A 26,432-nucleotide genomic window follows, 5' to 3' on the forward strand; every position below is an offset into this window, starting at 1 on the left:
GGGGGAGATGCGGCGGCGGCGGGCGGCTTGCGGGCGACGCGGCGCTTGGCCAGCTTCCAGAAGTGGGCAACGTGTGGCTCGGTGACGGAGGCACGTGGGTTTCTTCCGAAGACTACCCGGCCTTCGGGATGAGGAGACGGCAGCGGCATTTCTGAGGCAACCCGAAGAGCGTCCGGCACCAGAGGAACTCTTCCATTTCTCCACCGCCTGAGCAGGAGAAGCATTCACACACACACACACACACACACAACCCGCCGCGTTTGGCTTCCGTACAAACTGGGCGGCTTCGGGAGTATCCGAGCGCCTCTTCTCGAGATTAGCTGGGCGTCACGGCAGAGCCACGTGCGGTGGTGGAGGTGGGGGAGAAGAGACAGCCGGAGCGGCGGCGGAAGAAATCGGACTTCTCGCCGCGGGACACACCGCAGGGGAGCCCGCTTCCTCCTCCTGCACCTTTTCCAAGCCGGCGGCTTCTTCTCGCGCCAGCGCCTTTCAGTCAGCACCCGGCGCCTTGTCGGGGCGCCAGCTCAAAAGCTGAGGAAAATAAAACCCGGTGCTCAGAAAACGGCGCGGAGCTGAGAGAGGCGCGAGGAAGAAACGCGAGCCGGGGTTGAAGGCCGCGGAGGGGGGGGGCGAGCGGGCGGCGGAGAGGGAGGGGGCGAAGACTCCCTCGCCCAATTTTGTCTCGCCTGACAACCCTTCGCGCACCGACCGTTTGCAAAGCGGGGAGCGGAAAGGCTGCAAAAGAGAAACTGGCCTGCTTCTTTTCGGAAAGGTTGAAAGAAAAAGACCTGCGAGGGTGGACTCAAAGCGCTCGACGCGGCTGGTTTTCCTGCCCGCCTGCCTCGCTCTGTGCGGGGAGGGAGAGGGAGGGGAAGGCTTGCAAGGGGGGCCCCCGCTGCGCTGGAGTCAGAGGAGGAAGAGATGTCTAAAGCCCCAGGCAGAGCTGTGCTGATTCTGAGCCTCCTGTTTCTGACAACTTCCCTGGCTGCTGTCCAAGGGCTGCCCTTGAAGAAACAGCGCGGTCCCCATCCGAAAGAAACGGACTATACCTTGGTGGAGGTGAGTGGGGAAAAGCCCGCCTTGCATGCTTCAGGCGAGCCTCAGCTGACAGGGCTTGTGGCGCAGTGGTTAGAGTGCAGCGCTGCAGGCTACTTCAGCAAACTGCTACGGTAGCTGTAGTTCAGCAGTTCACATAGAAGAAAAAGACCTCATGGTCCATCTAGTCTGCCCTTATACTATTTCCTGTATTTTATCTTGTATGTTTATCCCAGGCATGTTTACATTCAGTTACCGTGGATTTACCAACCACCTCTGCTGGAAGTTTGTTCCAAGCATCTACTACTCTTTCAGTAAAATATTTTCTCACGTGGCTTCTAATCTTTTCCCCAACTAACCTCAGATTGTGCTCCCTTGTTCTTGTGTTCACTTTCCTATTAAAAGCATTCCCTCCTGAATCTTATTTAAATGTTTCGACCATGTCCCCCCCTTTCCCTTCTGTCCTTCAGACTATACAGATTGAGTTCATTAACCCTTTCCTGATACGTTTTATGCTTAAGACCTTCCATCATTTTTGTAGCCTGTCAATTTTATCAATATCTTTTTGTAGGTGAAGTCTCCAGAACTGAACACAGTATTACAAATGTGGTTTCCCCAGCGCTCTATACAGCGGGATCACAATCTCCTTCTTCCTGCTTGTTGTACTTCTAGCTATGCAGCCAAGCATTCTACTTGCTTTCCCTGCCGCCTGACCGCACTGTTCACCCATTTTGAGATTGCCAGAAATCACTACCCCTAAATCCTTCTCTTCTGAAGTTTTTGCTAACAGAACTGCCAATAAAATACTCAGATTGAAGATTCCTTTTCCCCAAGTGCATTATTTTACATTTGGAAACATTAAACTGCAGTTTCCACATCTTGCCAACGGCTCAAATAGTAACACTACACTATTCTACGTATGGCCCCAACATTCATGCAATTAATATCAATCTCAGTTTTCAATTTGATTTTAATACTGTCATGGTGGAGTGGTTAAGCGCAGTATTGCAGGCTAATTCTCCTGATTGCCCACTTGCCAGGTTGACTCAGCCTTCCATCCTTCCGAGGTGGGTAAAATGGGGACTCAGATTATTGGGGGCAATAGACTGATTTTGTAAACCGCTTAGAGAGGGCTGTAAAAGCACTGTGAAGCGGTATATAAGTCTAAGTGCTATTGCTATTCCTGGTCATTCCTTGCCTTACCTGAGATGCTTTTCTGAAATTTCAGAACATATTGACCTTAGCAAAAGGTGAATCAAAAGACTCTTTGGTCCAGCTGTGGTTAAGTGCTGGACCAAATGCCCTGTTAGCCTCATCTCTGCCCTGAAGGTCGTTTTTGAAGGTTTATTTTCTCTTCAGTTTTGTAGCCAGACATGAAAGCAGGCTATTCATTTTGCGGGAGCCCCTCTGTCTCCTGCTGCTTATTCCTGACCTACAGGCATCATTCTCTCCCTTGATGATGCCTGTCCTTGTCTTGGCAGGAGATAATTGACCTGTCACAGACAGTGGGTAAATGGTGGCTCCAGGTGGGGACTGGTTGGGGAGGGGGGAGTGAGCAGCAGAAGCAGCTGCTGCTGCACCTTCCCTACAGACCCGAAAGGAGGCTGCTATATTTGCTTGTTTGCTTGCTTGCATGTGTGGAATGCATGCCCACCACTGGCCGCAGCAGGGGGTGGTCTCTGACTTGTGGGTGGATGTCCTTTTTTTTTTTTTTTTTTTACTCTTTCATTTCTTTAGCAATTAAGCCCTCTTGTCTCCTTGCTTTGTCCTTTTCTGAGGTTGGATTTGCAGCACGACATGGTCACTGAACCATTGCTCATTCTGAAAGGGCCTTATTGTGCACAAGCGCATGCTTTACCAGTTTGGAGCCATCCTTCCTTTACAAATGTGCCAGATTATTTTGGTCAGAATTATTTGGGGAAGGTGGGTAATTGCTGAAGATAAGAGGGGCAAAAAGAAAGATTTGAAACAGTGGAGTCATCAGCTAAGAAGGAAAAGAAGTTATAGAAAAGGGAAGGAGGGCGTCCTTTTGCTGGAGAAATATCTTTTTCTCAGAGAAAAATCAAAATAGTGTGTATTTATTTCCACTTCAAATTGCAAAAATTCCAACAAGCCTAATCAATCCAAAACTGTAAACCAGCCTTATTACTGCTATAATTTTGATTCCTCCCCCCCCTAATTCCTATTCTTTGCGCTTCCCAAAGCCAGTTGCCCCATTCTGAAGTGTGGTTTTGAATAGTTGGGTTATTTAAATTTGAATGGGAAATTAAATCTACTGCCTCCCTACCTCTTCGCCCCAGCCCCCAAAAAGAAATAGAAATGCTGTATTTCTGTATGTTTCTGTTGTCTGGAATTATTGTGACCTCACAATATTGAATGTTGAATGTTGCGTGCTGACATCTCAGTACCAAAACACTCTGGATTTTGTTCAGCAAACCTTAAACCAATAATTGCTACTTGGTTCAGATATTCACCTCTCGTCACAAATGCAAGAGCTTGCATTTCATTGCTTACTGTTTTTTCCTTTAATATCAAAGAGATAACCCAATTGCTAATGTTGCATTCAGTAAGTGAATATTGAATATGGCAACTCACTTTAAAGAAAATATGTTGCTGGAAGGGAAATATTATGCTTATGCCCGGCATTGATTGTGGATTTGTTTACTCTTCTTTGGATCACCTTAATAATGATTGACTTCCTATTAATGCAATAATATAGATAAAAGAACTGGCTTCAGAGCTTTTAATTAGCCTAATTTTCTGCAGACCTTCCTGTGTTCCTAATAGCTTGCTGTTCTAAGCAGACTCCAATTAGTGGGGAAGGATTGGACAGGGCAGATTTTGAGATGTTCCTAAAAGAGCAGAGAATGCTCAGGGTCACTTTTAAATAATCAGATACATGTTTTGCTGTAATGTTTTTTCTAAGAACAGGCCCTAAGTGTCTTTAACTTACATTTTTTCTCTTTGGGTAGAACTGCAGCTGCAATTACCAGCTGTTTCCTTAATCTAGATTTGACTTAGGTTCCCCCACCCACCCAAACACACACGCACATGCACTTTTTCTCTTAGAATGGATACAATCCGAGAATCCCCAATAGTTTTCAATGTTGAAATGTTTCTTGCTGCCAAAAGCCAGTTAGGTGAGCACTGTTTGTTCTGCAGCTGCTGTTTGTGTTTGACACAAATCTTTTGGCTGGCTTTCTGTTCAGCAGCTGCTCCCAGGTGGCGAAGCTTGCATTCTTCAGCTGCTGGGCTGCCCCAGTACAGGAAATTGGGGAAGCATGCTAACCTTTGAAGTCAGCAGAGGGCTTTTTCATCTGGATGAATTGAGGCAAATGGATTGCTATGGATGAAGTGGCTTCCTCATGTTGTCCACCTGGAATGTCTCCCTTTACAAGGAAATTGCAGTTCACTGTGAAAATTCCAAAAAATCAATATATTCACTGCCTTCAAGAAATGGAACACTGTAAGATATCCCTGAATATAGAACATCATGAAATCAAGAACTGAGGAAAAGGAAGGGGTTTCTCCTAAACCAGTGATGGCAAGCCTTTTTTCCTTTGGGTGCCAAAAGCCCGCGTCCACCTGCTACCATGCATACATCTGTGTCCATAATTCAGTGCCCTCCAGGCCCCACCCCCATGACCACCACCACCCCGCTGTCCCCTGTGAACGCACGCTCAATTTGCTCCCCCGCTCCCCCACCTCCAATGGGCCCAGTAGACTCATTTTTCACCCTCCCCAGGCTCCAGAAGCTTCCCTGGAGCCTGAGGAAAGTGAAAAAGGTTTTTCCGGGCCCGGGTTCTTAAGTAGAAAATGGTTCTTGAGAAGAGGCAAAAAAATCTTGAACATCCAGTTCTTATCTAGAAAAGTTCTTAAGTAGAGGTGTCCTTAGGTAGAGGTACCACTGTATTTAGACATGTGAGATAAAGGCATTTGTTATTAATTGAAAAGACAGTAGTTGTAACACACAGGACCCAGTATTTCATTGGCCAGAAGCTTTTCATGAAACTTATCTCAACCAGATGCTAAATCAAGATTTTGAACTACAGCTCTCTATATTAGTCAACCAATAGCTGACCATCTGTCTTATCTATCTATCTATCTATCTATCTATCTATCTATCTATCTATCTATCTATCTATCTATCTGCTGCTTATCTTGTGGTGCGAAATGCTGAATATGATAGTCTAACAACTTTAAAGGCATCAGGTTGTGCTTTATAATAAACTGAAAAACTTTCATAATTAAGTATCCCAAAAGCTTCATTTGCACCAAATAGTACTAAGTAGTAGTAACAATATGACAATTTACTTCAGATGTTGACTGAGAGTAAAGAATAATGTATACACATATATATCTATTGTCTGTTTGGATTGCAGTACACTCATAAAATATCTGAAGAATGAATTCAGTTTGTGGTAAGAGTCCCAGCTTGCTTTCAATAGCATTATGTTTTCCTCTGTATGGATTAGAATGCTCAGTGCAGCATTCCCATTCAATTACCCATTCAATTACCCATTTATGACATCGGCCAGAGCTAGATCTTAGCACTCAATGGCTCCAGGCCTGCTGGCAAAGATGAGTCTTCAGGGCCTTGAGGAAGGCCAGGAGTGGGGGGGGGGGGGGGGGGCAGTACGAATCTCTGGAGAGAGTTGAAATTATATAAACTTTGCAGTGTCTTTTCTTAATACTATAAAATATGCTAAATCCAACAACTGAAATGGTATAGGGCTGTGATGGTGAACCTATGGCCAGAGCACAACAGGTGGCACACAGAGCTATATCTGCTAGCACGTGAGCCATTGCCCTAGCTCAGCTCCAGCGCACATGTGCACACTGGCCAGCTGATTTTCGGCTCATTTTTGGCCTCTGGGAGAGAAGGTTTTTGTTCTTTCCAGGCTCTGGAGCCTGGGGAGGGTGAAAAATGGGCCTTCCAGGCCCATCGGAAGTTGGGAAATGGACATTTCCGGCTTCCAGAAGGCCTCTTGGGGGGGGGGGGGTAGGGGAGGGCAAAATAATGGGCCTAGCAGGCCTACTGGAAGGGAAATGGGAGCAGGAAGGGTTGTCCACGCATGTGCACGGGGGCACGACACTGGGGGTCATGTGTAGGGTGCAGGGTGCAGGGTGCATTGAATTATGGGTGTGGGCACTCATGCACATGAAATAGGGCACACACAGACACACGAGGGAAAAAAGTTTGCCATCACTGGCATAGAGTTTCCTACCAGAGTAGGGGGTTGGACTAGACTAGAAGATCGACAACTCTATTATGCTGTTAACTATTCTGGATAGTTTTATACCAGAACTAAATGAAAAACCCATTAAATCCACAGAAAAAATGTCTTAAATTATTCCATTAAGGTTGTTATTTTTTTTAAAAAAAGTTTAATGTGTGTGTAATTCAGCCTACCAACTACAAGCCCGTTGCATCCACTTTACAGTTTATGCATGGTATGTTTGTGTGTATGTTTCTTTTTAATAAGGGTTTTTTAGTGACTTTTAATTATTAGATTTGTTCTATATTGTACTATTACTGTTGTGAGCCGCCCCGAATCTACGGAGAGGGGCGGCATACAAATCTAAATAATAATAATAATAATAATAATAATAATAATAATAATAATACTATTAACTTGAAATATTAATTTTCATATTTCTGAAAATGGTGCCTGGATCTTGTCATCTTCTCTCAAAAAATTCTTAGAGATATGCGTATTTGTAGTGCTTTTGTTCCTGACTGACTGAAGGTATTTTAGTCATCGGCAAATAATTCTATGCAAGCATGGCTTCAGGGTATTTTTACTGAAAATTTAGATATCTTAGTTGATCAAAATCAATCTATCTATCTATCTATCTATCTATCTATCTATCTATCTATCTATCTATCTATCTAATTTATATGGCACCCAACTCCTCAAGGACTCTGGATAGCTTACAACAAATAAAAACAATATTTAAAAGAACAATTTAAAGAATAATTACAAAACCTTAGTAAAAGCCATACATATCTCTCAATATCTCTCATGGCCAGATCTAGATAGTATTTATTTATTTATTATTTATTTATTGGACTTAAATGCCGCCCCTCTCTGTGGACTCCATGGTATCTCATTCAGTCATTAAAATAAATATTAATATTAATTTGTCATATGCATGCCTGTTTCATCTTACATTTGGTGGTTTTACAGTTGCAGAGATTGAAACTCTGAAGCTATTAGTCTTTTTTGGCTCTGCTTTTAAAAGCAATCTGAGAATCTCAGACTGAAATGTTTCTAACTATTTGCTTCCTAGCCTTTTAAAAAATTGCTAAAGAATATTTAGAGCAGTGATTTTCAACCTTTTTTGAGCCGCGGCACATTTTTTACATTTACAAAACCATGAGGCACGTTGAGTGGAGGGGGGGGGGGGCTAAAAAAAGTTTGGACAAAAAAATTCTCTATCTCCCTTTCGCTCTATTTCTCTCTCCCTCTTTCTCTCCCCTCCTCTTTTTTTCACTCTCTCCATCTGTCTTTCTCTCTTCTTTCCTCTTTTTTGCTCTCTTTCTCTCTCCCTCCCTACTTCCCTCTATGTCTTTCTCTCTCCCACCTTCCCTCCCTCTCTTTCTCTCTCTCTCTCTTGTTTTCTTTCTCTCTCTCTTGCTCTTTCTTTCTCTCTTTCTCTTTCTTTCTCTTGTTTTCTTTCTCTCTCTGAGCTTCATGGCACACCTGACCATGCCACGGCACACTGGTTGAAAAACACTGATTTAGAGGACCTTTTGCCTATAATCTTATTGATTATTATTTAATACTATTCTACATTACATGTCAGACTGCTATGAATACTTTTAATAGAAAAAAGTATTAAAGATTGCTTGAAATCATTTTTTGTCACACTAATCAAATTTTCCAGCCTTTTGGGGCATGTTATAATTCCAATAGAATATTTTGAACATTTTTGCAAGGTGGCTGCTATGGTGGGTGAAGGCAGTCATAAGATGACCCTTTAGCTGAGGAGAAAGTTTTATGGAAGGCTCACTGGCATTTTTGTAAGTGTGTGTGTGAAAGAGAGAGGGAGGGATGGGGTAAAGAGAGAGAGAGAGATGCTTTGCTTTGCCAGCCTTTTAAAATTACCTGATGTTTTATTTAAATTAAGGGCAGAGGTCCCAGAATCCCACTACGAGACTTCGGAGAGGGACTGCATAGAAATCTAAATAATAATAATAATAATAATAATAATAATAATAATAATAATGATGATGATGATGATAATAATGATAATGATGATAATAATAATAATGATGATAATAATAATAATAATAATAATAATAATAATAATAATAATAATAATAATAATAATGTGGGACTTCCGACTTCAGACTGACCAAATTCTGAAGCATAACACACCAGACATCCTGATTGTGGAGAAAAAGAAAGTATGGATCATCGACATCGTAATCCCAGGGGACAGCAGATTTGAGGAGAAGCAGCTAGAGAAATTAGTGAAATACGAAGATCTAAAAATCAAGCTACAACGACTCTGGCATAAGCCAGCAAAAGTGGTCCCAGTGGTACTTGGCACACTGAGTGCAGTGCCAAAGGATCTCAGCGGACATTTGAAAACCATCGGAATTGACAAAATCTCCATCTGTCAATTGCAAAAGGCCTCTTTACTGGGATCGGCAAATATAATTCGCTGCTACATCACGCACTCCTAGGTGCTTGGGAAGCGCCCACTGGTGATGAAATACGAAATCCAGCATAGTGATCTCGTTTGCTGTGTTGCATTGACATAATAATAATAATAATAATAATAATAATAATAATAATAATCCCTTCTTCAGTAGGGAAGCTTCCTTGTTACTAGGTTTGTCAAATATCTGGCAAAAGGCAAACACTCTTTTGGGTCCTCACGTCCTCTGCCTAGCCAATCTAGCCTTAAAATTAAATATTGTCCAGTTTTTTATCTTAGCTCTTTGAGGGAGATTGTTTTCACAATAGTACTCATTCAAACCTTCACATATTGTAACTTGTACGTTGTCTACTTTTTTCTTTCTCTGTCAACAGACTTGACAGCTTAAATTTACGTTATTTTATCTCCTAAATCCATCAATCAGCTTCTATCCAACCCCTTCGAATCTACAATTGCTATAGTCTGAGATCACATGTATATGTAATGGAATTCGAAAAGTACATTGTTAATTTTAATGTTATTAATAGCATAAAATAAAGATTTGTCGAAAAAATATTGTGATCGAAGAAACAATGTTTCTGATGTTGGAAAATATAATTTCATATACATGTAGGTCTAAATAATTTTTCCCCAGTTTCTCTCTGTGATGCTTGTCTAGGATGTCACAGTTAATATATCTTCATTTCCCCCTCACTTGTTGTCCTTTCTAATTATTCATATCCTTCTCTGCTTGTTCACCTATCTGGTAACCCTACTTGTTACCAACTTTAAGATGTCTTATGTAGAGGCCAGAGGGGGTTATTATTCCATTAATTAGGCCAGTGTCGTTCTTCAAGCGAGTCAAAATCTGTCTGAGCTACTTGTGGACTTTTCAAGTTTTGTTTTCCACTAGTATATTAAGCTTCCTCTTCTGCCATCTCCTATTGATATAGCGGATATAATTGCAGGTTGAAGATCCCCCTTCAAAACCTGCCTGCCTGTCTCTGAATATAGATAAACAAGCCACATTTCAGTCTGTTTCCTTCTTTCCAAAGAAAGGTCAAAGAGCATAATACAGCCAGGAAGGAAGCAGGTGGTAAAAGCAGCTTTCCTGGTCAAAACAATTAAAAGTAGCATTGAAGCCTTTTGATGGCTAGCCAGAAAGCCTGTTCCCAGTGGTTGGTCACAGCAGTTTTAATCCAGTTAAAGGTGAGAAAGGAACAGTGCCAACTTGGTGGAGACTCACTGTGTTTCTGATCTGGGGCCAGAGGGAACTATTATATATAAGGTTACTGTGGTTTCAACTTTGTATATAATCTCTCCTGTGACCATTCACAATGATCTCTATTATCAAGGTTTTTCAAATTGTGTGCTGTGGAATATGAGAGTTCTGTGAATAACTCCCCATGCTAGGTTTGCTCAAACACAGCCAATTTCTTTTCAATTGAGAAGTGCCTCCTGATCCAGGACTCTTGTCTCCCTCCCTCCTCCCTCCCTCCTCCCTCCCTCCCTTCTTTCTGGAAAAAAAAGAGGCTGTACTCTGCAATTGGGTAGCAAGATTTAAAACTGGACTAGAGTAAAAGAAGGCAAGAGTCTCAAATTATCTGGAGGGCACCTTTGCTCACTGGTGAGGAGCGGCATATAAATCCAATTAATAAAACTAGTCAAAAATCATTTAGACAGAACGTAAGTTGTGTTTTTATAGCTTTTTTAATTTACTTCCAATCCCTCAGGAATGAATTAATTTATATATGCAGGTTTATATTAAAATGTCCACATTAGGGTCTCATTTGGTAATATCCTGTCTATTATAATATTCTGTTGTATTTTGAACAAGTTCCCTAACTAATTTAAACATGGTACAGTCTCTCAATTGTGCAACTTCTAGAGTAAGTAAATTTGGCATTTGTAGTTTGGACCGTAGCCAATCCAAGGGATATAGGCTAAACTAAAGCAACAGTCAACACAAACATATCAGAAGAAAGCAATAGCTTCTGGAAGCATTTCCACCCTGTCGCCAAGTAAACTACATGGAGATGTCCATGTAGTCATCAGGTTTTGGATTTGACTCAAGGAAGGCCTTTATCAATTTTGGGTAACCCAGCATCCTGTTGTTGGATAGAGCTTTCCTCTTGAAAACTCAGGTTTGCATTTGATCATCCTTCCGGGTTACATCCTGAAATAGTCTAACCAGACTTTAGTAATGTCCATACACAGTTCAAGTTAATATGCCAGCTACACGCATTCCTAGGAATGCTGGATCAGACTAAGTTTAACACATGGTCTATGTGCATTTTATTTGGACTTTCTTGTACCTACATGATAGGGAAGAAGACAATTAGATTAACAGAGTTGGAAGGGACCTTGCAGGTCATCTAGTCCAACCCTCTGCCCAAGCAGAAGATCCCACATCTGCCTCTACCTAGGATCGAACTCACAACATCCTGATTGTGAGGCAAGAGTTCTACCTCTAGGCTACAGCAGCTTTATCTTTATTCAATACTTTCATTCTATCAGGAATTTATTCAGATGCTTTCAGTCAAATATCCAGCTCTCATTTTGGTTTTTCTTTATAAACATTTTAATGTAAATTGTGAAAAGGATTCATTGTATTTTACAATAACCAAGAACCACATTCATTCTTTCTTGTATTCAAGTTAACATACTATCAGTAACTGAGTTCTCTTAGGAAAATGAAATAAAAATGAAAAGATATTAGAAATAATTTATTTCCACAATTAAAGACACAAGCAAAAAGGATAGATTTCCTCAAATCAGAAGGGAAAGAACTGGAACAATGCAGGGAAGTCTTAGCTGAGCTTTTGAGAAGAGCCCAAAAGCTGAAGTGGAATGGGATAAAGATATACAGGGGCTGAGCTGAGGTTATTGCTTTTCTTTTTCTGATTTTGAAGGGAAAGGTGAGGTCTTACTTTGGACATTTTAAACCTATTGAAGTTAATTTAGTGCTTACACAAAACTTTTCATGCATTTCCTGTCCCTGTAATTAAAATCTAAAGGAGGGGGACCACAAAAAAGAAACTTGGGGTGTGCAGGGTACCTATCCCTGAGTTAAGGGATTTTTTTTGTTGATACTTCCTTATAAGTAATCTCTTTTCTAGAGCAGGTCTCCCCAACCTTGGCAACTTTGAGACTTGTGGATTTCTAGCTGAGGAATTCTGGGAGTTGAAGTCCACAAGTCTTAAAGTTACCAAGGTTGGAGAACCCTGCTCTAGAGAGCTTTGCACCAGAGGCACAAACTTTGATCACTGTTGCTTGTCAGGGAGAAAGAGATGATAAGAATTCAACCACCCAAATAAACGGAACAAAACAGTTGGAACCTCTTTCAGTATCTGAGATTTAGGATACCCTGTCTGAAAAAACCTGGTCTCAGGGCTGAAAGAAATAAAAGTATTAATTTTTATTTTAAAAGTCCCAATTCTACTAAAATTAAAAGGTGTTGGGTGGAGCATTGATTTTGTTGGAGCAATGGACCTGAAAGAAACAATAGTTTGTCTCTTCTTTATTTGCTGTTTTAACGGTCAAAACCTGTGCTTTTCTCCCGTTCTTTGTGGGTCTTATTTGGTAATGTCAACCCCTAACCCCCAACACTTCTCCCTTAGACTCTCCACGATTGACCCCTCCAGGTTCCTAAGAGGCCACTAAGGGGCGTACATAAGTGCACTGATGTGCCTTTCGTCCCCTGTCCATTTGTCTTTCCTCTCTTCCACCTATCTTATATATTCTCTTCCTTTCATATATCCTCTCCTCTAAGTTCACTCTCACCCTCTTTTATATTATCACATGTCTATCTTTCTTTCTATGTATTTGTGTATTGGACAAATGAATAAATAAATAAAATAAAAATAAAAAATCCCGTTATCCGGCCTTGAAGTTCTTCTTAAGCCTTGATTAGAAGCGTATGAGAATCTTGCCAAATTGAGCAATCACACTTCCTTTAGTTTTACAGCTAAGCTTTCTTTGGGGATCAGAAATATTACCACAAGCCCTTTTGGCCAGGGCTGGTCCCACTCCTTAATAAAAACAGCAGAGACCAGCAATCTTCCTGCTGTTTTCTCTCATTTTCACTGTGGGAGAGGAAGACAGGCTCCAGGGCTTTAATGTGCAACCCTTGTAAATCCATCGATGATGCCTTATATGTGCGCTCATGTGAGTCCCAACCAGCTCCAGCTCCTTTGAAGTGCTCCAGTGATCAAGATGAAAGTAGTGAGGGGGAAGAGTCTTTCAAAAGCCATCAAGCCCTAATTGCAGGTAATAGAGCCTCTTGGTATCCCATATGGAGGAAGGGGGAGCATCCCCGGTTTCTCTAATCCTACAGCTAAATTCTGGGCTCCTGCAGCGAGAAAGGAAGTCACCTACAGAGAACAAGACTTGGGGAACTCAAGCTGAATGTTGGGAAATAGCTCCTTGCAGTGAGTCGTGGTGGGCAGAAGTAGTCTTTCAAAGAAAGGTTGGGACAGACTTCCACATTTTTATTTATTTGTTTGTTTTGTCCACTACACAATAATACACAATGAAAGTTATAGAGGATATATACGAGTAGAATGTATCAAAGAGAGAATAGAAGAGAAAATATAGGAATAAAATATAACTAGAGAGAATAGCAGAAAAGATAGAAGCAATAGAAGAGAAGATATAGGAGATATAGGAGAGACTATAGGACGGGACGGTAGGCACTCTGGTGCACTTACGTACGCCCCTTACTGACCTCTTAGGAACATGGTGAGGTCAACCGTAGATAGTCTAAGGGTAAAGTGTTGGGTGTTAGGGGATGATACTACAGAGTCCAGTAGTGAGTTCCACGCTTCAACAACTCGATTGCTAAAGTCATATTTTTTACAGTCAAGTTTGAAGCAGTTAATATTAAGCTTGAATCTGTTGTGTGCTCTTGTGTTGTTGCAGTTAAAGCTGAAGTAGTCTTTGACAGGCAGGGCGTTGCAGCATATAATCTTGTGGGCAATACTTAGATTGCGCTTGTGGCTTCATCGTTCTAAGGTTTCAAGATCCAGGATTGTAAGTCTTGATTTGTAGGGTATTCTGTTTCGAGTGGAGGAGTTAAGGGCTCCTCTGGTGAAGTATTTTTGGACATTTTTGATGGTGTTAATGTCCAAGATGCGGTATTGGGTTCCAAACAGATGAGCTGTATTCGAGGATGGGTCTAGACAAAGTTTTGTAGGCTCTGGTAATTAGTGTGAGATTGCCGGAGCAAAAGCTGCGTAGGATTAGGTTGACTAAACTTAAAGTCCTTTTGGCGATGTTGTTGAAGTGGTCTTTGGCACTTAGGTCATTTGATATTAGTATTCTGAGGTCTTTTACTGAGTGGGGGTTATCTGCAAGATTTTGTTTGTTCAGTTTATATTTGAAGTTCTGATTCTTTTTACCGATGTGGAGGAAAGAGCATTTGCTGGTTGAGATTTGGAGCTGCCAGGTATTAGACCAATCAGAGACAGAGTCTAGGTCTTTTTGGAGAATAGCTGTGTTATCAGTGTTGAAGAGTTTTACATGATCAGCAAAGAGAACACCATTGCTAGAAATGTGATCGCAAAGGTCATTGATGTAGAGAATGAAGAGTATTGGTCCCAGTACACTACCTTGGGAGACACCGCTTTTAACAGGGACAGGGGTAAATATGGTGCTTCCTATTTTAACCACTTGTTGTCTGTTTGACAGGAATGCTGTAATCCATCTGTGTAGGGACGCCATAGGCTTTGAGGTTTAGAAGTAGTTTTCGTGGACCACTGAATCAAAGGCTTTGCAGAAGTCAATATAAATTGCATCTATAGATTTTCCTTGATCAAGTTGAGTTGTCCATATGTTTTTGCAGTGTATGAGCTGCAGGTTGCAGGATAGGTTTTTCCTGAATCCAAATTGTTTGTTAGAGAGTAGATTATTAGTTTCTAGGTGGAGAGTAATTGATTGATTTATAATTGATTCCATGATATTGGTCTGTAATTATCGACAAGAGAGGGGTCTCCTTTTTTTGAAGATGGGGATGACCATAGCTTTTGACCATAGTTTAGGAAGTTTGCTGGTTCTGAAGGATTTTTTGAAGATTATGCTCAGTGGCAATGTTGCACATTGTGACAATGGTTCTCCAGGGGTTGTAGTCCAATACATGTGGAAGACGTCAGACTTTGGAAGACTGGTTCCAAAAGATCATTGCTAAAAATCACTATAGTGCATGTTAGGTTGTAAATCAATCCCAGACTATGTTCCAAGGAGTGTTTATATTAATTAATTTTCCAAGCCATAGCCAATACCCATTTTCTTTCATTTGTAATCATAGAACTGGGGGAAACAATATTCTAGTGAATTGAATTCCATCTTCTAAAACGCTGCAGAATATAAAGTATACAAAGCAGGGCATCAACTGTTTGAAACCAGGTAATCAGGAGCTCAGAATTAACTTATTTTCATTGCCCTCCTCTCAATTTCTTTGCCATTCTGAAACTTTTAAACATTTTGTGTTAGTTTAATAGGGACCGCTGGCCACCAGGAAACTGACAGTTCGGATGTGATTGCTATTTATGATTGCAATTCTTTTTTTTAACAGCTAGTAACTAGTGAGTCAATTTGCTTGCACAGACTTTCTGCAAAAAACAAGCTCCTAATTTCATCATGGTCAGAATGTATAACTGGTGTCATTTTAGGACAAGATTTTTCCAACAGTCAAGCTTAGAAAATATAGTTCCTCTTGAGTGACCATCATCGGAGCCTGCTCTATCTTGTCTTACATGCAAGTGTGCAAGGGAAGGGCTTGAGCTACATAGGAGTCTGCCGGGATAAATAGATGCTGGATCTTCATCAGGCAATAAGACTACAACTAACTTTCATTTCAGATTGCCACATCATCGGATGTCCCTTCATTCAAAGAAGAAATGCCACAGTCACACAGGATGCAGAACTTGAGGCTGAATGGACAAGTGATACCAAGTCAACACAAACACCATTGGCCATTACAACAGGCTTCAAGGAACCAGTTGGCATCGCTCCAACCTGCAGAAATACTCCCAGAAGAGAAAGCACCTTTTGTGCTGGACTTACAAAGCCTGACAGGCTTAGCCAATGTGGATCTAAATGCCCAGAATCCAAACATACAGGTAGGCCCATGAGTTACTTAAGCTACTCTTGCTAGTCTAGTCACAGGCAAATCAAAAGTGGAAGGATCCTTTGTATCCTTCTCTCTGTCTTTCTTTCTTTCTTTCTTTCTTTCTTTCTTTCTCTCTCTCTCTCTCCTCTTTTCCTCAGGCTTGATTCCCCCCCCCCCGATTAACTAGAAGTGAGCGAGCATGAAAATTGTTAACTTCTCTAAAATTATCCATTGATTTTCAAGGTTGTTTCTAATATACCTCAAACAGAATGACTGGTGAATTTATAATTTTGTTTACTGATGTTTTTCAGAATAAATTTTTTACTGTGGTATTTAAGAAACTTGAGAATATTTCAATAAAGAAATAATAGCAAAGCACTGAGACTTATGTACTACTTCACCAGTGCAGTTTACATAGTCAGCAATTGCCCCCAACAATCCGGATCATCATTTTACCCATCTCGGAAGGATGGAAGGCTGAGTCAGCCTTGAGCTGGTGAGACTCAAATTGCCGAAGTGCTGGCAGTTGGCAGTCAGGAGAATTAGCCTGCAATACTGCATTTAACCACTTCACCATGACAGTAATGCTGTGTAACACATAGAGGTTGATTATTGTACCAGTTATAGAATATGATAAGAAATATCATAATACCATTTTTAAATAACTTTCTGTATCTGCCCCTTTTTTACTACCCTATGGCTCTGAAACATAGAAACATAGAAGTCTGACGGCAGAAAAAGACCTCATGGTCCATCTAGTCTGCCCTTATACTATTTTCTGTATTTTATCTTAGGATGGATATATGTTTATCCCAGGCGTGTTTAAATTCAGTTACTGTGGATTTATCTACCACGTCTGCTGGAAGTTTGTTCCAAGGATCTACTACTCTTTCAGTAAAATAATATTTTCTCATGTTGCTTTTGATCTTTCCCCCAACTAACTTCAGATTGTGTCCCTTTGTTCTTGTGTTCACTTTCTTATTAAAAACACTTCCCTCCTGGACCTTATTTAACCCTTTAACATATTAAAATGTTTCGATCATGTCCCCCCTTTTCCTTCTGTCCTCCAGACTATACAGATTGAGTTCATTAAGTCTTTCCTGATACATTTTATGCTTAAAACCTTCCACCATTCTTGTAGCCTGTCTTTGGACCCGTTCAATTTTGTCAATATCTTTTTGTAGGTGAGGTCTCCAGAACTGAACACAGTATTCCAAATGTGGTCTCACCAGCACTCTATATAGCGGGATCACAGTCTCCCTCTTCCTGCTTGTTATACTCTGAAATCTATGAAGTCTACTCTGAAATAATTAATTAGTGGGCATTGCGCATCATTCTAAAATAGTGATAGATACATTTATCATTATTAAATATTGATGTCTGAGAACAGGTTTAAGTATTAGGGCTCTGCAAGATTCTTGAACGGAAGGTAGCAAAGAACGGGAGCATTGTCAAAGTGCCCTCTGCAAATATTTAAAGCAATTATTTCTCCTTCTTTTAAGATTTCAAGGCGAAATGCTTTACTGTATATAGTCCTACATATTCCAAAGGAACTCTTTCAAATAATTTGTTCAATTTTATTTGTTACTTAACTTATTTTTAATGTCTTTTGAAGAACTGTGCTAGATCACATCTAAAGCTTATGTAGCTGCTCATGTTATTTTCACAGTTGTTAGCCAGCTGCCTATCTTTATGCTGCCTGCCTATAATACTGAGGATAATTCATAGTTATTGTGATTTGTAACCATGGACAGCCTGATTTCCCACGAATATGCTTGGCCCTCCTTTTAAAGGTGCAATGGATTATGTCTACCCTTCATAATAAGATACCTTTGTTAACTATGAAGTTTGCAATATCTGTCTTCTCGGAATATTTCACCGTGGAGTTTTATTGAATGATTCCGGAGTCAAAAGCTATGGAATAAGGAAAAAAAATAGCACATTAACATAATCCATAATTTATATCCCTCAAATAAAGGTAAAGGCAAAGGTTTTCCCTGCCCAGTCATGACTCTAAAAAGTAGTACTTATCTCCATTTCTTAGCCGAGGGAGCCGGTGTTGTAAAAAGACATTTCTATGAAGTAGTACCTATTTATCTATTCGCATCTGCATGCTTTCAAATTGCTAGATCGGTAGGTGGTGGGGCAAGCTCACTCTGTCTTGTGGTGCTCAGGTCTCCAATCTTGCTACTTTTTAGATGACAAGCTCAGCTTCTTTAACCACTGAACCATTACGCCCCCCATCCCTCAAATAGTTATGTTTAAATAGAAATAGAAAATATGCAACTAGAATTTGAATATTAATGGTTAATTTAGTTGGAAAGAGAACAATTGAATGTGAAGAATAGTTTGAGAAAGCAGAGAGAAGGACAAATCTTTTTGGACAAGAAAGGTAAGATGTGAAAAGACTATAGATAGTTCAAGGTAAAATGTGCTGCTTACCTTTTGATTTAGTGCTGATGCTTCCAAAACAGTCTGATTCAATGCCTTGATTTCCAGGTGACCATTGAGGTGGTGAATGATCCTCAAGCAGAGATGGAGATGGACTTGCTGAAGGAGACTAGCAATGACTGGTCCCTGTCTTCCTCTGACTGGTTATCTCATAAGGACCTCTTTTGGCCTCTTTTCTGGGAATACACAGATCCCATAGAGGATGGTGATGACAATTTGAACACAAAGAGCAGGGACGAAGAAGAGGAGGAGGAAGAGGAAGATTATACATCGGAGTATGATGAAGAAGAAATAGTACTGAGTGGAGTGGGGGGAAATTGGCATCAGAGGTGGCCTAATCAAAAGAATTGGATTTTAAAAGAGAAATACAACTATGGTGAGTGTACCTATTTTTCTCTTAATAAATCTGATCTAATGATCTCCTTCCATTAAGGGACAAAGAACAGTAGCTGGTGAACAGTTTTATATAATCTCACTGTGTATACAATGACCTTGTTAAAACTGACCATTTTTCATTCATTACTGGCATGAAATTTACACTTCCCTTTATATTATATACTGCAACCATCTTTTTCCAATCAGATATTTATATAGAAATAATAAAATTAGAAGGGACCTTGGAGGTCTTCTAGTCCAACCCCCTGCTTAGGCAGGAAACCTTGCACCACTTCAGACAAATGGTTATCCAACATCTTCTTTAAAAAGTGTTGGAGCACCCACAGCTTCTGGAGGCAAGTTGTTCCGCTGATTAATTGTTCTAACTGTCAGGAAATTTCTCCTTAGTGCTAAGTTGCTTCTCTCCTTGATTAGTTTTCACCCATACGTTGGGATTGCTACTGCCAGAATTCCAGTCAGCATAGTCAATGACTGGGAATATTTGAAATTGCTGTCCAAGGAGATCTAGAAGGAATAGTTTATCTTGGACTGCAAGTTGAGAATTCTGAGGCAGAGTTTGATCAATGGATGGAACTTCGGGGAGCTGAACTCCCCCTTTTGTTCCTCAGTAAAAATATATAGTAAAATATAGCATCATTAAGAACCCTGGGGAAAAAACTAAAACTTCATGACAGAAGTATAGCTCACACTGGTTTCTTTTGTGTATCTTGCAGAAGGATTCTAACTTTGTTCTTCACCAGACTTTGCTAAACCTTCATGAATTTTGTTTTATTTTCTTGTTGTTGATTGATGTTGTTGTTGGCTCCAGATTATGAAGATGAAGAGGACTGGAGTCCTTGGTCTTCCTGCAGTGTAACCTGTAGCAATGGCCATCAGAAGAGAACCCGGTCTTGTGGTTATGCATGCACAGCCACAGAATCAAGAACCTGTGAGCTACAGTACTGTCCTGGTATGTTCTAATTTTCTGGTCTGCAATATTTCCATAGACTCTGTTTTAATATTTCAGAGTTAACTCATTCATTCATATCAGTCTATGGGCCTGCTCCATTGCTATCTCATCTGGACCATGTAGAGTTTTAGAGTTTTTAGAAATCGCCTTTTCAGACATCCTATGAGAACTCATGTGGAATCTGAAAAGGAGGAAAATGCTATTGGCTGTGATCCCTCTCCCATTCTTTGCCCTTAAATGTTGAGAAACCACTCTTCCTCCATTTCCTTGATATAATAAAATGAAGACATTTCTGGAACTGGATTGTCTCTTGCAGTGAAGCAAGATTTGACAACAGTCTTGAAAAATCAGTGGATCCATTATTACCATATTTTCAGTGAAGGGCTACCAAATTTTTTACTACCACACTGTGGGTGTGGCTTATGCAGGACGCCCTGGATTTTCTTTCAACATCTTTCAGGGCAAATTGTGTGCTCTAGGGTGGAGCTCCATTTTTGCTACCCCAATGCGTTCCCACCTCATCCAGGCAGCAGCCTATCCCTGTATATTTTTTGGAGTATAATATGCACCAGAATATAAGACACATCTTAGTTTTGGGGGAGGAAAATAGGGGAAAAGAATCTGCTTACCAGGTATTCATCTGGCTAGCATTCTTAGTCTGGTCAGCTTCAACACATTATTTTATCCCCAGGTTAAGGCTTAAAAAAATTATTCTGAGAGAGTAACAATGAAAGAGCTTGCAAGCCAGTAAGAGCTGGGAACATCATTAGCACCTGTAAAGAAGCAATCTGAGAAAGTAGAGTAATAGAAAAAACCCTGCAAAGTCTTAGGGCTTGGAAAATATTCTTCTTTGCAGAGAGTAACAATGAAAGAGCTTTCAAGCTGGTAAGAGCTGGGAACATCATTAGCACCTGGTTAGGGCTGGAAAGAAACATTTGGAACAAGTTACAGTAATGGGGGAAAAAAACCCTGCAAAGACTTAGGGCTTGGAAAACATTCTTCACAGAGAGTAACAATGAAAGAGCTTGGGTACATTAATAGCAGCCGGTTAGGGCTGGAAAGAAACATCTGGAGCAAGTAAAACAATTTTTAAAAACCTCTACAAAGACAGGGTTTGGTATACATTCTTGGAAGAGAGTAACAATGAAAGAGCTTGCAAGCCGGTAAAAACTGGGAACATTGTTAGCACCTGGAAAGAAACATTTGGAGCAAATAGAGAATGAAAAAAAAAAAATCAAAGACAGGGCTTAGAAAACATTCTTTGCAGAGAGAAACAATGAAAGAGCCTGCAAGGTAAGAGCTAGGAAGATTGTTAGCAGCTAGTTAGGGCTGGAGGAAAAAGAAGCTACATTCGGAGTATAAGACCCACCCTAATTATCAGCCTCTTTTAAGGAGGAAAAAGGGTCATCCTATACACTGTAAAATACAGTAATTGCAACCATTTCTACTATACCGTTACTCAGCTGTTTGATACAGCCGCTGTATTGAGGCTATCAGCTGAAAGTCTCCTGTGAAGTTCAAAAGAAAAGCTTTTAGCCCTTCCATAGGTGGGAGCAGATTGTGGTCCTGGAAATGATAAGAATCCTGGTGGAGGAACAAGTTCAGTTTCTATTCCTGTAAAACTGGTTGTGTACACTCTGACCTCTTTGCTTCTGTCTTTTTCTCAAGGAGAAGTTGGGGAATTGGCTTCTACCACTGAAGAGACCTCACCTGAAGCTGAAAATGCCACGGAGATTCTAAATGCAGGCCAGTAAAGTCCTTGCCCTTAAGACAATAATATTAGGATTGTTATTAGGGAGCAACAAGAAACTGCATTGTAATGTGGATCTGTCGCATTCATACTTCTGAGAACTATATGTGAACAAAAGTATCGGTACCCTTTGACATTCAAATTTTGCTATCCCAATTTTATGCTTCATAGGCATTAAGATATACAAAGTTTTGTGGAGATCTTTATTGATATTGCAAATGGATGCAGAAATGACAAGAAATACAATTAAGAATGGAAAATAAGAAAATGAAGGGAACTGAAGTTAATGGATCCCTCCACTCTTAATTGTTCCACCAAGTAATTACTTCACACCCTATCAGTGTCACTATGCGTATCTGCTATTTCTGCTGTTTTCTGTAGACATGTACACATGCACTACTTACTTACTTACTTACTTATTTATTTGACTTCTGTGCCGCCCAATCCCAATCGGACTCATTAATTAAGTAAAGATTTGAAAATAGGCTCAAGGATTTCTGTTTTACTTCCTAGTACCTACTTTTGAATTCAAGAAGCTTTGCTATTGGTCCTCCAAATTTTTTGTAAATGTTTCTTGCGCTTATGCTGTAGTTTTAATAAGCACTTGGGCTAACTTGCTTAAAATCATCCTTCTCCAAGAAGTATCTTTCAATATTTGCTAGATTACAAAATCCATAATTTTTACGTAGTATGAGCTCCCTCATAGGGGGCAACGTATTTATCAAATTCTTTGGAGGTCATTGTGATAGGACAGGCTAAGCTGAGCCATGGAAATTGTAGTACACAGTATTTGCTTTCTTAGAATTTGGACACAATTCATAAAACATAATCTCCTAATGACTTAAGCTGATTTGGTTCTTCCTTCCTTTCCCAGATGTGGATAGTTGTGAGAAGTGGCTTAATTGCAAGAGTGATTTCCTGAACAAATACCTAAGCAAAGTGCTTTCAGACCTACCCAACTGCCCCTGCTCTTACCCTTTAGAAGCTGTTTATAACACTGTAAATTTGCAAGATGAGCAGAAGGGCAAGAACTTCCGATGGCAGGATGCCAGTGGGCCAAAGGAGCGATTGGACATCTACAAACCCACAGCCCGTTTCTGCTTGCGTTCCATGCTGTCCCTGGACAGCACCACTCTGGGTGCCCAACACTGTTGCTATGATGAGAACACCAAGCTCATTACCCGAGGCAAGGGAGCAGGAGCACCCAACCTCATAAGCACAGAGTTCTCTCCTGAGTTACACTACAAGGTGGACATGCTGCCTTGGATCCTCTGCAAAGGGGACTGGAGTCGATACCATGCTGTGCGGCCTCCCAATAATGGGCAGCGGTGTGCTGTCAATCCTGCAGAGGATGAATACCTTTCTCAACTACAAGAGGCCAGAGAATATTAATATAGCAACCAAAAGGAGGCTGAGGAGGTCAGGACGCCTTTCTGTCTCCCTGGCTCAACAACATAACGCATATTGTTTCTTCAACCTCGCCCCAATATTTATGTCAAAGTCTCTGCAACTTCAGAATTATATGTTATTTTTGTATCACCTTACTAACAAGGTAAGTTTATACGGCAGCTTAAGCAATCTCCTCAGAGATTCCAGTCTTAACTTCTCTATAACAACCTCTGCTTTCTTTTCTGTCGTTTCTCCACACTCAGATGTTATCCCAAGTTGACTACTTTTAAGGGGTGTTTTAGAACAGTGTTTCCCAACCTTGGCAACTTGAAGATATTTGGACTTCATCTCCCAGAATTCCCCAGCCAGCATTCGCTGTTTTAGAAGGCTAGCCATTTGCCTGGAGGGTTTTGGGACAAGGGAAGAGCCCAAAGTTTTAAGAGGATATCTTGATTCATTTGCTGTTATGTTTGCCATGCCTTACAATGCAGGTTGTGAATTCCTTTCGCGTAAATCTGATGGGTACTCGTGGTGATTAATATCTCCAAATTATGAATTTAGGTAACAGGATACTTTGTCGGAGGTTTGGAGAGAGAGGAGTCTGGATGTAGTCTTATATAATTGTGGCACAGTCCTAGGAAAGGAAATAGAACACACCAACTTAGTATGTTACATTCCATACATTTAAAGGAAAATTGGAAGATAGGGTGGAGATGTTAGAAGGCTAGGAATGCAAGTCCCAGGAAGGCTATGAAACATGCTCTTTACTAAGTGGAGATGAGGCTAACCTGCATCCAAGGCTGATGGAACAAATCAAATCCAGTTTCTATCTAGCTTGAAAAGATAACGATTTGGATTGCGTAATTCTCACCCTCCCCAACCCTCCTTTGAATTATGCTACAGGTATATGTGAAAGAATCCAGCTGACCTGAGAAAGTACATATAAACATTAGTCCAGCTTTCCCTACCAAACGTGCATCTCTCCATCTTTTCTGTCTTTTGGGACAAAAGTAATGTATTCTTAACTTTTCTACAAGACATTAGATTAGGAAAGTCTTTTCTACACCATGTCCTCGAACACATCTCAGGGTGATGGATTGGAAAAACTGTACTTCAAAGCCAACATATTCTTCCTGGCATAGCTTTGTGGTTGTGCTGGGCAGATGGTCCTTGGCAAAATCTGTATCTATGCTTACGCATTTTGTACTGAATCCTGTCAGCTGCTAATCCATTCAAATCTCTTTACTACTGCTGCTAACGGCATATGATAACACTACCTCAGCAGAAGTCACCATTCTGCATACAGAGTCCTGACCCAATTTCTCCTGGAAGTGCCTGATATCCCATAAGCCATTGTACCAAGAGACGTTTCCGGTCTCTCTCACAGCGACAACTGAAAGGGCCACACAGTCATAAAACCCAGCAATTGGATAGGAAGAGAAGTAAAGTGTTGGTCATCCAAATGAAGCTCAGCTGATCACCAGCTTCCAAAAACCTGCTCCATGCCCCATGAAAGGCCTGCCTGCAGTGACTCGGGTTGCAATGCTAGGGAAACCACTACTTTCATGCCCAGAATACCGTAAGCTGGCTACAGTTGCCTCCACAGAAGGCTAATAATGAGATGGTTACATTGCGAAATTATGTTGAGCAACAGTGAACAAATTGTATGCCCCCCCCGAGTCTTCGGAGAGGGGCGGCATACAAACCTAATAAATAAATAAATAAAAATAAAAAATCATTTTCATGCCACTGCAAGTAGGGCATACTGCTGAGGTCTTCGTGACATCAACAACTTTTTCCTCAATTTAAGACAGACAGAAATAAGGTATAAAGGAAAGGGAGAGAAAAATAAGCAAAGGAAAAGAGACAATACATTTATTCCAAAATAATCGCTACCTTTTTCTGGCTCCTGTTCCTGCTGCCACCCTCTCTGTTATACTCCCATTGCGCCTGCTCTGCCAGAGTTTGCTCAACATTGTGTTGCTTCCACAATCTCTGCAGAAAATAAGAGAAAAGGCATCTCCAAAATCTAACTACCAGGTCAGTCCAAGCAAAATGGCCTAAGAGAAGAAAAATATGCTTGTGTAAAGAAGGAAGCCAGCCTTTTGTGGGGGAGGGGAAAATCAAAGAGAAAAAGACCTAGATTCCCTAGCTGCAATAAAGCCCCCAAGAGTATTGAAACAATCCAGAAAGTGAGAGAAACACATGCAAGTAACTCAAGGCACATTCCTGTCATGAACATACAGCTGTGTTTATCTGACTCATGACCTATCCCCATCATCTAAGCCAGATGGGATATCAGAACATACAAACTGCACTGTTGGGCACATTGCTTAGTTGTATTGGGGAATAAGTGTGTATCTTAAGAACTTTAGGATAAGAACCTTTGCCAGGTTTTTCTCCTTATTTGGAATAATTGTTGGTTGTAAATGCTAAAAAGTGTAGTGGCTATATCTTTAGCCTTTGCAGTTTGGAAGATTGAATCTCAGTAGGCTCAGGGTTGACTCAACCTTCCATCCTTCCAAGGTTGGTAAAATGAGGACCCAGATTGTTGGAGGCAATATGCTTACTCTCTGTAAACCGCTTAGAGGGCTGTAAAGCACTATGAAGTGGTATACAAGTCTAAATTCTATTGCTATTGCAGCCAACCAATCCTAGGGAGACGTGTTCCGTGACAACTGAATGTGAAAATAAGTTTTATAATGGAGAACCTGGATCTCCCAGCCATTGTATAGTTCAATTTCATGGAGGATTAAGTAGGAAGGTCTCAGTAGTTATCCAACTTTAAATTAGGTTGCATAACTGGGCTAAGCAAGAAAAGGCACTTTAACTGGGTATTTTGGATTATAACTGTCCTCCTGGACTATAATAGGTTTTGGGGTTTATACTTCATAGTGACTCTGCTCCTGCTCCAGTTAAGATTGTTTTCAGTGACAGTTTCTAGTTTGGGACTCCTTTTTTGGTAGAAATAGGTGGGAAAAGCTATATTACTGGTAATTACATACAGTATATGTTGGCTTCTGAGCTTGTGAGGATAAAAACATTTCCAAATGACATTCTGTTTGTTTTTTTCTTTTTAAAAATTTCAGTGGGATTTTTTTCTTCTTTTGAGGCAGTGCAGTTATTTTCACACAGGCAAGATGAGGAAGGTTATTTGATAACCATTAAGATGTCACTGGAAGTTTAACATCTACGTTATTCATATGTTTGACCTTTCTTTAGTTAAAAGAAACCCAATATTTTGTATAAATAAATTATAAAAATTAAACATCTATATTGTTTGACATAATTTATTATGCAAATATATCATACAACAAAGCCCTCTTTATTAAGACTTTTTCTCTCCTAAATTGTGATTTTTTAATATATATATTTGCTATAAATGCTTTACAAAATTTAATATTTCAGATTTAGTACCAATTAGCAAGTTTCATTCACTACTGGAATATCACTCTTGCACAGTAGATACTCACATTATATGTGTGTTAATGTGCACCCTAATTTACTCTCTGCAGTATCAATCATGCCAGCTCCTTGGATTGCTGCTGTTTTTCCCCCTGAGTTCACTGCTTGTTAAATGTTGCTTTATTGTTGCACACTGTTGCTTGTCACTGTTGTTTGTTTTCATTATTATTATTGCAGAAACTGGATAGAATTTGGGGGGGGGGAGAGAAACAAAGGCTCCTTTTCCCTTTAAACACTTA

The 26,432-nt window shown here is 40.5% G+C and overlaps 1 protein-coding gene across 1 annotated transcript; it reads left to right on the forward strand.

The window, feature by feature from the left end:
* The first annotated feature begins 852 nt into the window (after window positions 1-852).
* Window positions 853-24,463, forward strand: ISM2 (isthmin 2). Its single transcript, XM_070733835.1, has 6 exons — window positions 853-1,059; window positions 15,543-15,803; window positions 18,293-18,620; window positions 19,449-19,589; window positions 21,258-21,335; window positions 22,214-24,463. Exons 1-6 carry the CDS (start codon window positions 922-924, stop codon window positions 22,729-22,731), a joined length of 1,464 nt encoding a protein of 487 aa, XP_070589936.1. The 5' UTR covers window positions 853-921; the 3' UTR covers window positions 22,732-24,463.
* The last annotated feature ends 1,969 nt before the right edge of the window (window positions 24,464-26,432 follow it).

This window comes from Erythrolamprus reginae, chromosome 1 (genome assembly GCF_031021105.1).
Source record: "Erythrolamprus reginae isolate rEryReg1 chromosome 1, rEryReg1.hap1, whole genome shotgun sequence".
Classification (NCBI taxonomy): Eukaryota; Metazoa; Chordata; class Lepidosauria; order Squamata; family Dipsadidae; genus Erythrolamprus; species Erythrolamprus reginae.